Here is a 12,935-nt window from a genome sequence, read left to right as displayed (position 1 = left end):
ATTAGGGTATCAATTCAGGTGGTGTTAAAATTAAATAATACTTAATCGTATTAAGTTTTAAATTATTTGTTTTTTAAAATATTTTATTTTAATTAAGCATTATGAAGTAAAAAAAAATCAATATTTTATTTTTAGTATTTTAAAAAAATCAAATATTTTGATTTTTTATATTCAATAAAAAATTTAAATAAATAAACAATAAATGAATAAAAAAACGATCTTAAATATGAAAACAAGTTACTTTCATTAAAAAAATAAATAAAAGAATAAACAACACCTTAATGTTTTGAGGCTCAAAATTATATCCATAATATATACATGCTAATAATAATAATGTAATAAATAAGTTAGATTAATTTTATGTAAAATTAAGTTATCCCTTTATTATAATTAAAAAGACAAATTAAAGAAAATTATTTTGAATTTAAATAAATTTCTCTCTTGGTTTTATGGGAAATTGGACGACATAATTACTTTGAAGCACCTGAAGGGGTAATTTTGTAATTCACAATCTCAATCCAGTCAGTGGTTCCTTCTGGAGCTGAGGCTGCTCAGTCGTCAAAGCCATCACTTTACTTTTATCAAAAACCAGCTAGCATTTCACTTTGCTAAAGCCTGTTCACACTTCACATACAATGGGTGGAAAGCGAAAACGACGACGTTTCAAAGTTTTCCCCCAAATCTAACAGCATTGTTGTTATGCGCTTTGTATTCATTTTCTCGTCAGCACTGTGAACTTTCTCTTTATTTTCCAGGAAAATGTCGGAAATCGAGCCTCCCTTATTCCTTCCCTCCAAACTTTCCCTTTTATCGGGAATCGCAGATTCTTAGGCTATGTAACTTTTCTCTCTCCACTATCTCTCTCTTGAAAAAAAAAAGAAGGAAAAATATAAGTTTGTTCGTTTGTGTGTTTGTTTGTTTGTTTGTTCCGCGAGAAAAATGTGGGAGCTTCAGAACCTCTGAGCTTACGACAGGCGAAGGTCGAAGTGACACTCGAACGCCTCTTAGATTTCTAGGGCTAAGTCCTGTTGCTGGTCGTGCTTCTCGTGAATGTGATTTTTTTAAATTTTTTTTTTTTTTTAAAGTTTTTTGTTTTTATTGGCGACGAAAAAGAGAAGGCATTTTTGTTTTTCCTTATGGTGTGAAAGGGGAAAATTTTGCTGTGTGTCCGATTTGGGTTGTTTTGGAAATGGCTGAGGGGTCGAAAGTGAGGGTAGTTCGCTGCCCTAAGTGCGAAAATCTTCTGCCGGAGCTCCCAGATTACCCCGTGTACCAGTGTGGTGGCTGTGGTGCTGTTCTTCGTGGTAAGCTTTCTTTCCCTGTACTTACTTTTTCCTGTTGGGCGTGTTTGGTTGGCGAGAAATCAAAGGAAAAGAGAAGAAACTTTGTGTATTTCCAACAATTTATGGGCCATACTTGAATAGCGTATTAGGATGATTGAATGCTAAGAAAAATCTGATTTTACCCGGTGGGAAAGGCCACATCCTTACGTCAAAATTTGTTGTACAAACCATCCCAATACGCTCAAAAATGGAAAAAGAAAATCATAGTTAACATGCTCAAAAGTATAAATTAATCTGCCTAGAGAAGGGAATGTACTAATTTATTTTCTCATTGTTTCTTAGTAGCCAAATGGGTGTTTTCAGTAATTTTTAAGACTTTGTATTATTGTTATTTTATATGATACAGCAAAGAAGAAGGCACCTTCAAATGATGCTTTATCTGAGAAATCTGATGATGAGAATGGCAGGGGGGTTTCTGAGAAATTGGAGAGTTTGTCAGAGAAGGGGGCTGTTAGTTTAGGTAGCTGCTCTGAGACTGAGAAGGAGAGTGATGGGGTTGAACATGGTAGGAAAAAAGAGAGTGTTTTGGGGGAAAAACCCGAAAATTTAATTAGTTCTTCCGTATCAAGGACAGAAAATAGAGAGATTGTGAATGGTCATGATATGAATATGAAAAGGGAAGCCATGGGTTTGAGGGTTGATCGAAGCAGTGAAGATAGGGAGGTGGATTATGTTGAGAAATATCAAAGATTTTCAAAACCCCCAATTGATAAGTGGGTTCATGGAGGTGATGAGGACAGGAATCAGAAAATGAGCAAGTTGGGTGGAGAAAAACAAGTTGAAGAAACTGCAAGTCGAAATGGGAATGCAGCCGGGTCGCTGAAGTCAAGTGTAGTTGCAGATGGATGGGGTGCGGGCAGAGAGGAGTTGGGGGCATTTCGAAGGAACTCCAGGGAACAGGGGAGATTTTCAACTTCACCATATCCTGATGAGGGACCTTCAAACTTTCACCCGGGTTCCTTTTATGGTTATGGTCAGCCTATGAAACATCATGACAACATTGGTGGCCCTCATAGAGCTGAGAATTTAGAGCAGGATAGGGTTGAGCTCCTGAGAAAGCTGGATGAATTGAAGGATCAACTCAGCAGATCATGTGCTGTGGAAGACAAACCAAGGGAAAGGGTTCCTATCGATGGAAGGATGGCTCCCCTGGATCCTTATGGCAGGCATGATGCTTATGCTCCAGAATGCCCTTCTAGAATGAGTCGGGGTTTGATGCAGCCTTTTGCCCCAGACAAGCATGTTAGGGAGCCACCTTATTTCAGTCATGGTCATGGATCTGTTCCTTTTATGAATGGTCATGATATGGATATGCAGAGCTTTTATCCTCCTGCAAGGCATGTCCCTGATGAGATACCTGGGTATGAGGATCCGTTTCAGCCACAAGTGCTGCGGAGGGCTACCACCCATCAGCCACCGCACCAATACTTGCAAAGACCATATCATGAATACTTTTCGGGACAGTACATGGAATACAATCAAGATCCCTTTGCATCATATCACGAGACCTTTTTTCACCAGCCTGCATGCTCTTGTGTACGCTGCTGCAACAAGAATTGGCAAGTCCCTCCACAAGTGCCACCCACTACTTTCGGGAAAAGACGGTTTCCGATTGAATCAAAAAATCCCAATTTTTACCATCATGTGAATCCTCCTACATTTTGTTCCCGGGGTTATAATCCTAGAGGCTCCAATCCTCCATCGCATCCTCGTGATCCACAGCCCCACACAAGATGGCCAAGTGACATTGATTCAGACATTGGTGGTTTTTCTCAGTACCGTCCAAGAAGAGTGGTGGCAGCTCATGGGAATAGACGGCTTTGCCATCCCATAGTGGGTGGTGCCCCATTCATAACCTGCTATAATTGCTTTGAGTTGCTGAAAGTGCCTAGAAAACTTATGCTGATGGATAAGAATCAGCGGAAACTGCAGTGTGGAGCCTGCTCTTGTGTAAACTTTCTCGAGGTTGAGAACAAGAAGGTTATTGTTTCTGTTCCAACACAAATGAAGCGGAGATCTCCTGATGCTGATGACGGCTCTTGTGAAGTACTGGATCATTACCATCGAAGTTCTCATGCCCATTTGAATGTTGGTGGCACAAACTCCGATGATTTTAATACTTCTGGTTATAACTTTCAGTCCATTGATACCGAGCCCAATCTACCATCAAAGGACTGTATATTGATAGGTGAAGCAGCAAAGAGGCAGGGTCTTCTTTCTTCATCTCCCAGTTCTACTGAGGATGAGGAAAGCCCGGATAGCATGATTGGTCAGAGAGACATTTCCAGCTCTGCTGAGTTGCCCTTGAAAGAAGATGTGTCCCCACCACTTCTGGCTTCACCCCTACAGGAGAATTTTGATTATTCTTCTAACCAGGCAATGAGCAGGCATGGGAAGGGAAACAAGAGTAAACGTACAGATGAAGAGAAGGTGATCCTGAATAAGGCCACCTCTCGACAGAATTCTGTGAAAGATGCTGCAGTGGCAACTGAGATGGAAGTTTGTTTCAATGAATATCTAAATACCGGTTTGTCTCAAGAATCTGTAGAGGTGAGCAAAGATGAAGATCGGCCTAAGAACAACAAGGGAAGCGATTCCTTTTTTGCGGGTCTCATCAAGAAGAGCTTCAGAGACTTCACAAGGTCTAATAACAGTATGGACAATTCCAAACCCAAGGTTTCTGTGAATGGACAACCCATACCAGAGCGTGCTGTTAAAAAGGCTGAAAAGCAAGCTGGCCCAGTTCATCCTGGAGAATACTGGTAACATGCTTTTATATTTCTCCTCATAGATAAGCATATGTTGAATGGTTTGTTGTGTCATGAACATTTCCATTTAGATGATAGCGACTCAAAGCAGAAATGGGCATGAAAAAAAAAACACCATTGTGTAATCTTGAGGCAAATATTTCTATTTTTCCTAAAAGTAAGGGATAATTTTTTCATTGATGCATTAATTTTTGGTGGAGCATGACATATGTAGTCTTCTTAACACCATACGCTAATGGGCAATTCTTGTTTCTGTCTCAACCAGGTATGATTTTCGTGCCGGATTCTGGGGAGTAATAGGGCAGCCTTGCCTTGGCATAATTCCTGTGAGATCACTCGACTGTTTGACACATTAATCTCTTTTTTTTTTTTTGGTGAAACACTTTAATCATTGGCTATATGTTGATGATGCATTGTTGCCTTACAGCCATTTATTGAAGAATTCAACTGCTCCATGCCTGAGGACTGTTCCTCTGGAAACACAGGTGTTTTTGTAAATGGCCGAGAGCTTCATCAGAAAGACCTGGATTTACTGGCAAGCCGAGGACTACCAACCACCAGAGACAAGTCCTACATTATTGAAATATCCGGGAGAGTTCTTGATGAAGACACTGGTGAAGAACTAGATAGCCTCGGCAAACTTGCTCCCACGTAAGTTCCACCTCTTCCTACCATTAGATATTGTTTTAGACTCCATTCTATAATCGATCTGATGAAGAATGTTACTATCCAATCCCTTTTTGTTATGATATCTCACATCAGTTAGGAGGAAAGAGTTCTCTATATTATATATATATATATGGTTTCTCTTAATTGTATAGACGAGTTTTAAAGTGAGGGTTTATCGGGTCCAAAGTGGATAAGGAAGTGGATCATCTAATTTTGGGATTTTTAAGTGGTGACACAATCCCATAGGATATAACAAGGACATCGGATCTGTGTAAGGAGTGATTGTAATATCCAATATCAACTATGTCTCTATTCCAATATCTGCACAGGAGGAAATGAATTTTTTACATAGAAATATTTATTAGACAACAAAACTGGCTGAACCCATTAAATTTATTTTCTTATTGACTTATTATTGATTTAACTTCACATTTTCTATCAGAGTCGAGAAACTAAAGTGCGGATTCGGCATGAAGGTTCCACGCGCAGTTGTCTGATGAATGAGCTTGATTAGAGGCAATCATCTAATATAACTAGATGCTTGACGTTGGTTGTGAGTAACCTTGTGTTTATGATCTCTGCATCCAATATTGGAGTCATCCTTGTTTTGTTTGTAACAAATGTGTCTTTGGCCTTTGTAACAACATTATTTCCATGAAATTAGTTAGGTGTTCATATTTTTGGATCTGTTGCTGGTCCTCCGTTTTTCCTGTTACCCATTTTCCACCAGTACACGGACTTTTACTTTTTGTTTTTGTCTTGGTCTTGACGGCAGAGGCGGAACAGTTATTCTGAACTATGACCTTTGACTGATTTGATCCTGTCATTATTGATTTGAACTCTGAAGCGTGGAGGAAAAATGCAAGAATGAGATCCACGTTTTCATACCTTCAAATCCGCCAGAAAGAATCTGCTTTGATTGAACACCAAGTGGGGCAGGGCCTTCGGAATTTTTAAAAATAGAATTTTGTTTAGTAATTTATACATAAAAAACAATTTTTTTTTTCTAATTTTTTTTAATAAAAATATCATTTACATATATACAGTAGAATAAATTTAAAAATATTTTTCGTACTTTGAATTATTATTTAAAAAACAATAAAAAATTAACTGAATTATCTAAAACAAATTTTTAAAAAATTAATTTTTTATCTTCAAATTGTTTATTAAATTTAAGAACAGTTATGAAAACGCTTTTTATAATCTAATGTTGGAATAAACACTTATACTATTGGCGAGAACAACGGACGGATGGAGTACACACAAGCCTTTCGAAAGGTACCACGTGATTTATGATAAGAGCCGAGAAGAAAAGCAGTAGCAATGCTGTAGGCTCAATTTACTTGGAAGAAAAGATTTCACAAGATGATAAATCACAGTACAATAATTGAAAAGTAGGCTTCAGAAAATTTTGAGCATTGGGGTTACTTTGGTTTTAATTTTAATTTTTTAATTTTTACTCAAAATGATTTAGATTCCAACTTTAATTCAATTTGGAACAATATTCTCTCAACAATTCAAATTTAATTAGTATAATAGTGTGTGATTTGTCTCATTTATGTCTCTCATTAACACTATTTTCATTTGTGGACTCTTAAATAAGATTGTTATAAGACTAGTAGTAAGTATTTAAATAAGTTTAATATATATTATTAGCCGATTATGACTTAATGGGTTAAGTTTTTAAGTCAATTAAAATTGATATAATATCAAAGCCTTAGTTTCAATTAATTTGACTTTAGGTATAACTTTTTTTCACAAATAAGTAAATTCATTACAAAATAATTAAAAAATAAAATATTATTTTTTATGTATAAGATCAACTAAATATTGAACATTATCTTTTATTTTTATAAATATAATAACCCTCATCAGCAGCTTTCATTTGTTAAAACCTTATAAAATAGTTAATCTAAAAATTAAGTGTTTGGTAAGCAAACTTAATAGTTTAAAGTAACTTAATAACTAGTTATTAAATAAATTAAGTATAGCTGTTAATATAATTTAAAATTTAAAATAATTTTAAGTAATAATTAAAATCAATTAATTCATTTTTAAATATACATATTTATTTTATTTTATTTTTTTATCATCATTTGTCCTAATTATTTCTAATTTTTTTTACTATTCAATGACGTCTATTATTGCTCGACTTATTTTGCTTTAATTATAATTATGAAGATAAACATATTAATTTAATGATTTAAAATAAATTTTAAGTTAATTTTGTTAAATATTTTTAATATTTAAAATAAAAATTAAATAATAAATTTTAAGTGATGTAAAATCAAACTTAAAATCAACCATAAAAATACTTAAGTTTTACCAAACCCCACTGAATTGCCCACTTTCAACAAAAACAACAATCATCCCACTAAAAAAAATCTATAAATATTTTATGAATTCTTTCTAAAATGGGTGTAGATGAATAGAATACGGTTTGGACACCTCCACGTGCTCAACAGCCCTTCGCTGCCATCCAGGTGTCCTTGTCGCAACGGCACCGTTTTACCGAACGGAACTGAGCGAGTCAAAGACGCCACCATCCAAAATCCACAACAATAATAAATGGAGTCTTCTGATGGATAAATTGAAAATCATGGAAGTACACATATTTTATTAATTATTTTACTAAAAATAATAAGTTTGTCCAAATTTGAATGCAGAATGATTTGAAAAAGGCAAGTTTGGAGTGGCAATGATGTGATCTATTAACTGAAGGAGTTTATTAAACATGGGTATTTATTATAGTTGATTATAAATTTATCATAAACATGAAATGTTTAGTTTTTGGTTTTTTTTTTTTTTTTTTAAGAATATTTTCATTAAATAGAATTTTAGTTTTAAAATATATATATTTTTTAACAAACTGCATTGAAAAATAAATCTGGGATTGGCTACCCAGATCAATAATTGAAGGGCACGGAAGGCAATGAGCTATTTGAAGAGGTGGCCCATGATCCATGACTAGAAAAGTTAAAAAGTTTAAAATGAAAAAAAAAATGATTTTTTAATTGTTTTATGATGGAATATTTTTTATTATTTGAATGATTTAATTAGTGAAAAAAATAGTTATATGATTAGGAGATGAATGGGGAAAAGCAAATCATCAAGACAAAGTGTAATATTGCTTTCTCTTTACTCTTTTCAATTTCTAAGCTCATTTTTATTTTTATTTATTTATTATTTAGATATTAAATTAAAATTTTAGTTTGATTAAAAGTTACCATCAGGAAGTCTTTTAACATGTCAACTTAAATAGAGAAGAAAAAAAAAATCCAAAATTTGTAAATTTTGTAGCTCATTAAGATGCCTTAATTTTCCTTAAAAAAATAAATAAAAATATATAAATTTTGAGAAAATAAGAAATGTTTACAAAAAAAAATTATTTTAGTAATGAATTATTTAAAAAAATCATAAATGGAAAGAAAAAATTTTAATACTAGAATCAACTTTTTCTCCCCTACTTTCCTCCACTTTAAGTGGGTAAGCGAATCCTCTGACCACATGCTCGGACAAGTGTTTTCCGCTGATTTAGATATGGTTTTACCCCACACCAGAAGTTTTGAACACCCCACTGTGGAAAGATCACACTAAATTTTTTGGTTCTCATTTTTCTATTCATTTTGATTGTGTTCTTACCTCTGTCAGACCATACATATGAAGTGAGAGGCTTGGCTGTCGGTCGCCACTATTTCGTCTTTATTTCCAATAGCAGTCTCGAATCTTGGTCATTGTGCATCTGTATCTGGCTATTGAGATCGAGGAGCCCACAAGGGCGAGTAGCTGAAGGGCCATTTCTGCTTCAGAGAGAAAGAGAGGAGGAGAGAGGGGAGGGTCAGAGTCTAAGTAAATGGTGAAGAACATGGGGTTGAACTGGAGGCTATGGTCGCTTCACAAGCACAATCACTTGCTTGTGAAGGCCGCTGTCTCGATTCTCTTGATGGGTCTTGCTTTTCGGCTCTTGTTCGTTCATTCCACAGTTCCAGAAACCCCTTTTGTTGAGAAGCCTGTAATTCCAAACCCACCTGTTTCTGAGGATGTTCCGGAGATTCGAGATCCGATTCCTGAGAAAGGTGATCAAATTTGGCTGTTGTGAGTTGGGTTTTTATTTTCTCTACTTTTTTTGGAATTGCATGCACAGGAAATTCAAATCAGCAGAGGAGAAAAATGCACTGTTGATAGGAGTTGGGTGTTGGCAATTAAGCGTAATTTTGAGATCTAAACCAAGAAATGGGTTTTGTAGTTTAGAATGCATCTGAAAAATTTGACAAATATGGTTCTAAATTGGTTTTAGTAGCTTAGAATGCTGAAGTTTTTGATAGATATTGTTCCAATTAGCTCATGTTTCGTGTTTAATTATTCATTATGTAGAACACTCTGCATTTTGATGGGTATTATGATAATGTGCTCCACTGCAGGTTTCATCTCTTGCCATTTTGTTTCAGATTATTATTAACTTGGTGATTTACTGAAATTATTCTTTCTCTGTACCAAAGTTGTTGCAGAAAAGTGTGATCTCTTTACTGGGGATTGGATCCCGAATCCATCGGGTCCAGTTTACACTAATGAGAGCTGCCAGTTGATTGAAACTCATCAGAATTGTATGAAAAATGGACGGCCTGATTCAGCGTATCTTTACTGGAGGTGGAGTCCAAGGGATTGTGAGTTGCCCCAATTTGATCCATATAGGTTTCTTGAGTTGATGAGGAATAAAGCTTGGGCTTTAATTGGTGATTCAATAACCCGAAACCATGTTCAGTCTTTGCTCTGCATTCTGTCAAAGGTACTTGTTGGCATTGGTATACCATATTAAATGTTGTCTTTGGCTACTTGGACAGATATTCTAGCCCTTTCCCTTGCTTCTGTATCCCCTTCCAACTCTCTCCCTATATATGTTAATTACTCTATCATTTTTCATGCAATTTATTTGGTAGGACCAATGAACGAAAATTTTAACCTGTGATACAATTCTAAATTCACCTTTGGTGATCATCTATGGGAAGAGGTAGTGCTGTGCCATGTGGTAGTTATCTTCATAATGAGAATGTCTGCGGGATTCTTTTCTGCGGGATTCTTTTCCTAGATAATTGTTGCTTGTTATGTTCTGTTCCTTCAGGGGGTTATCTCATTACCCTTGTTACCAGAGCAGTGTACTTTTAGCATTCTCATGAGATTTGCCTGGCTTCTGCCATTTTAAGGTGTTGTATTTGCTAGTCATCATGGTCTTCTGCATTTTAATATCTAGTTTTGTTCCCTGATTTCTCTGATTATCTGAGGCTGAAAAGGTAGATATTTTCCCTTATTCTTTTGTGGTTTATGTTAATGCTGTAAAAGGGTTGAAGGACTTGTATGGAACGGCCACTAATAGAATTTGTGTCTTGTGTTAGAGGAGTTTTAGAGGTGTGAAAGTCATAACCCTTAGCTTCTGTTTGTTCGTTTTGTGCGTGTGCGTGTGCATGTATGTGTTGGTTGTTGTTGTTCTCCTTATAGGATAGCAGTAACAACTTTTAGTTTAGCTATTAGAACATACTGACTTGTGCTGTTTTTCCTTGTCCCTTGAGATTTTAGTCTTAGATTATGAGAATAAAAACATGGTTGGGGTTCATAGGGCTTCTACTACTCTCAAGAGTGTGAAACAGCTCTGTAAGAGAATGTTCTAGCACTCTAGGTGGTTGTGTTAGGATGGTTACTGTAATGTGTCAAAGTTATCGTAATTTTATGAAGGGGTGAATTGGTTTTTTTCCTCCTGTCATTCAATTTCATTAACATCCTCTCTCTTACATGATTAACATGCAACAGTTAGCAGCCTTAATTATCATCATCATCATCTTGGCTGTTTTCTTGTGGTTCATGAATCTGCCTATGTTTGGCTCATGGTTTACGAATGTAGTGATTGATACAATTGGTGTCTGAGAGTCTAGGTTGGTTAACAAACCATATCAACCATTGTTGTTGTTTTCAATTTATTGTTATGCCTTAGGTTTTTCTTTCATGAATTGGTTTTTGGACCTATCACTGTATGCTCTAATTATCCGTTGTTAGCCCCTCTCAAGAGGGAGGGGGGGATGTGTTCATCTGCTGTATCTGAACAGGATTATCTCAGTTTTCATCCTGAGATGCTGTTTAAGGCACTTGATCAAAATTGCATTTATGACTTGGGCCATCATTTACAGAGTTTGATGACTTCCATTCTCATAATTATCTTTGATTTTCAGTCCAACTATCATATGATCGATTTTGATTGCTTCTGTTTTTTTCCTTTCATTTTGTTTGTTTGATAGTTCCTGATTTGGACTCTAGTTTCCCAGTGATCTTGAGACTCCCTTTGGTATCTGTTTTCAACTTCATCCCTCTAAAAGACATAAAATGACGTCCGCAAATATTGTAGTGCCATTGATTCTCACAATGTAACTCCAAAATTCCTCCCCCTGTGGCTTTCTTGATAGCATAATATTGCATGTTGGTGTGTTTTAATAAGCAAAACCTTCATGTGTTTGCACCGAAACATTGATTTTGAACTGTTATGTCCGTGCAGGTGGAACAACCTGACCACGTCTACCACGACAAGGGTTACAAATCCAGAAGATGGGTTTTCCCATCATACAACTTCACTATCTCCGTTTTGTGGTCCCCTTTCCTGGTAGAAGCTGCTATTTTTGAAGACATGAATGGGGTGTCAACATCTGAAGTTGAGTTGCATCTTGACCAACTTGATAAGAAATGGGTAGATCAATACCAGAACTTGAACTACATGATCATCTCTACTGGGAAATGGTTTCTGAAGAACACAATTTACTATGAGAACGGCACAGTAGTTGGCTGCCATTCTTGTTCTAACAAGAATCTAACCCAGTTGGGGTTTGATTTTGCTTATCAGAAGGCTCTTAGCTTTGTATTCAATTTCATTGTAACATCCAAGCATAAGGGGACGATACTTTTCAGGACGGCCACTCCAGATCACTTTGAGAGTGGGGAATGGTTCAGTGGTGGGGTTTGCCCGAAAGCAGAACCAGTTAAAGAAGGCGAAATTGAGTTCAAGGGCTTGCACAGCATTCTCCGCGACATTGAGTTAGAGGAATTTGCTAAGGCAGAGAAGAAAGCTCAGGAAAATGGGGTGAACCTTAAACTCCTTGATCTGTCAAAAATTTCCTTACTGAGACCTGACGGCCACCCGGGTCCATACAGGTTCTTCTATCCATTCGCCAGTGACAAGAATGCCACAGTCCTGAACGACTGCCTGCATTGGTGCCTGCCTGGGCCGATAGACTCCTGGAACGACGTGATAATGGAGATGGTGGTGAATGGATGAGAGCTCCAAACAAGGTCAGATCAACATATTCATATCATTCTTACACAGCATGTCAATCCAGATGATGTTTTCTCACAAATTTGCTGAACCACCCATTGATTTCAATAGTAGAATGGTTTTTCTCCACTTCTCCAGATTACTCTAGAATTCCCATCAGACCGTCTTTCCCACGAGTGCTTTGCTGTTGGGGTCTTCTGGTTCGCCATGGAATTATATCCCTGTTGAGGCAAAAATTACAGGATATTTTTGAGGAGGAAACTGAGGTTATTTGGTAAATATTGTTGTTTGTTGTTGTAGCTTATCTGTGATTGATTCAGATTTGCAGAGCTCTATAGAATTATAGTACTGCAGTGAACATTAAAGTAATGATCTATTATGTAGATTTCTCAGTTCTTGGATGGCCTTAATGGTTGAAAGCAAAATCAAACATTCAAGGCTTCCAGTGAATTTGATGATTGTGACCACAGCCCATTTGTCCTGGTTCTTAAAAAAATTGCTAAAAAGTATTTTTCAAGTTAGAAAATTATTTTTTGTTTTAAATAATAGAAAAATATTTTTAAGAACAGTCTTCAAAAACCCAAAAAGGAGAAAAGATGGAGGTTGACAAATTTTTTCCCATAGATCATGAATTCAAAATTATGGTGGTGTTTTTTTAATATGTAGTTGTAGGACGTTTCTAATGATATTTTGTTTTTAAGTTTAGCCATAAGCCACCATTTTAAGTTATAAATATTTTTTAGAAAAATTATTCAAATGGGTGGGAAAGCTCTTAAAGTTAAAAAAAGAGGTTTTAACTTTTAAAACGTAATCAAAACAAGATTTAAATTTGAGTGTATTTTAGAT

General features: G+C 35.9%; 2 protein-coding genes across 2 annotated transcripts; both read left to right on the top strand.

Moving 5' to 3' along the window:
• The first annotated feature begins 614 nt into the window (after window positions 1-614).
• Window positions 615-5,579, top strand: LOC117933473. The gene is made up of 5 exons (XM_034854851.1): window positions 615-1,304; window positions 1,690-4,105; window positions 4,377-4,437; window positions 4,539-4,762; window positions 5,223-5,579. Exons 1-5 carry the CDS (start codon window positions 1,190-1,192, stop codon window positions 5,275-5,277), a joined length of 2,871 nt encoding a protein of 956 aa, XP_034710742.1. The 5' UTR covers window positions 615-1,189; the 3' UTR covers window positions 5,278-5,579.
• Window positions 5,580-8,337: 2,758 nt separating this feature from the next.
• LOC117905076 (protein trichome birefringence-like 23) lies at window positions 8,338-12,558 on the top strand. Its single transcript, XM_034817968.1, has 3 exons — window positions 8,338-8,856; window positions 9,280-9,566; window positions 11,319-12,558. The coding sequence occupies exons 1-3, from the start codon at window positions 8,634-8,636 to the stop codon at window positions 12,090-12,092; spliced, it is 1,284 nt and encodes a 427-aa protein (XP_034673859.1). The 5' UTR covers window positions 8,338-8,633; the 3' UTR covers window positions 12,093-12,558.
• Window positions 12,559-12,935: the final 377 nt, after the last annotated feature.

The sequence above is a fragment of the Vitis riparia genome, chromosome 2, assembly GCF_004353265.1.
Source record: "Vitis riparia cultivar Riparia Gloire de Montpellier isolate 1030 chromosome 2, EGFV_Vit.rip_1.0, whole genome shotgun sequence".
Taxonomy (NCBI): Eukaryota; Viridiplantae; Streptophyta; class Magnoliopsida; order Vitales; family Vitaceae; genus Vitis; species Vitis riparia.
This window is presented reverse-complemented; position numbering and strand designations above follow the sequence as displayed.

Coding starts and splice junctions, on each gene's coding strand:
- LOC117933473 (XM_034854851.1), top strand. CDS start 1,190: ATGGCTGAGGGGTCGAAAGTGAGGGTAGTTCGCTGCCCTAAGTGCGAA. Junction 1,305..1,689: donor CTGTGGTGCTGTTCTTCGTG/GTAAGCTTTCTT, acceptor TATATGATACAG/CAAAGAAGAAGGCACCTTCA. Junction 4,763..5,222: donor CTCGGCAAACTTGCTCCCAC/GTAAGTTCCACC, acceptor ATTTTCTATCAG/AGTCGAGAAACTAAAGTGCG.
- LOC117905076 (XM_034817968.1), top strand. CDS start 8,634: ATGGTGAAGAACATGGGGTTGAACTGGAGGCTATGGTCGCTTCACAAG. Junction 8,857..9,279: donor AGATCCGATTCCTGAGAAAG/GTGATCAAATTT, acceptor TCTGTACCAAAG/TTGTTGCAGAAAAGTGTGAT. Junction 9,567..11,318: donor TGCTCTGCATTCTGTCAAAG/GTACTTGTTGGC, acceptor ATGTCCGTGCAG/GTGGAACAACCTGACCACGT.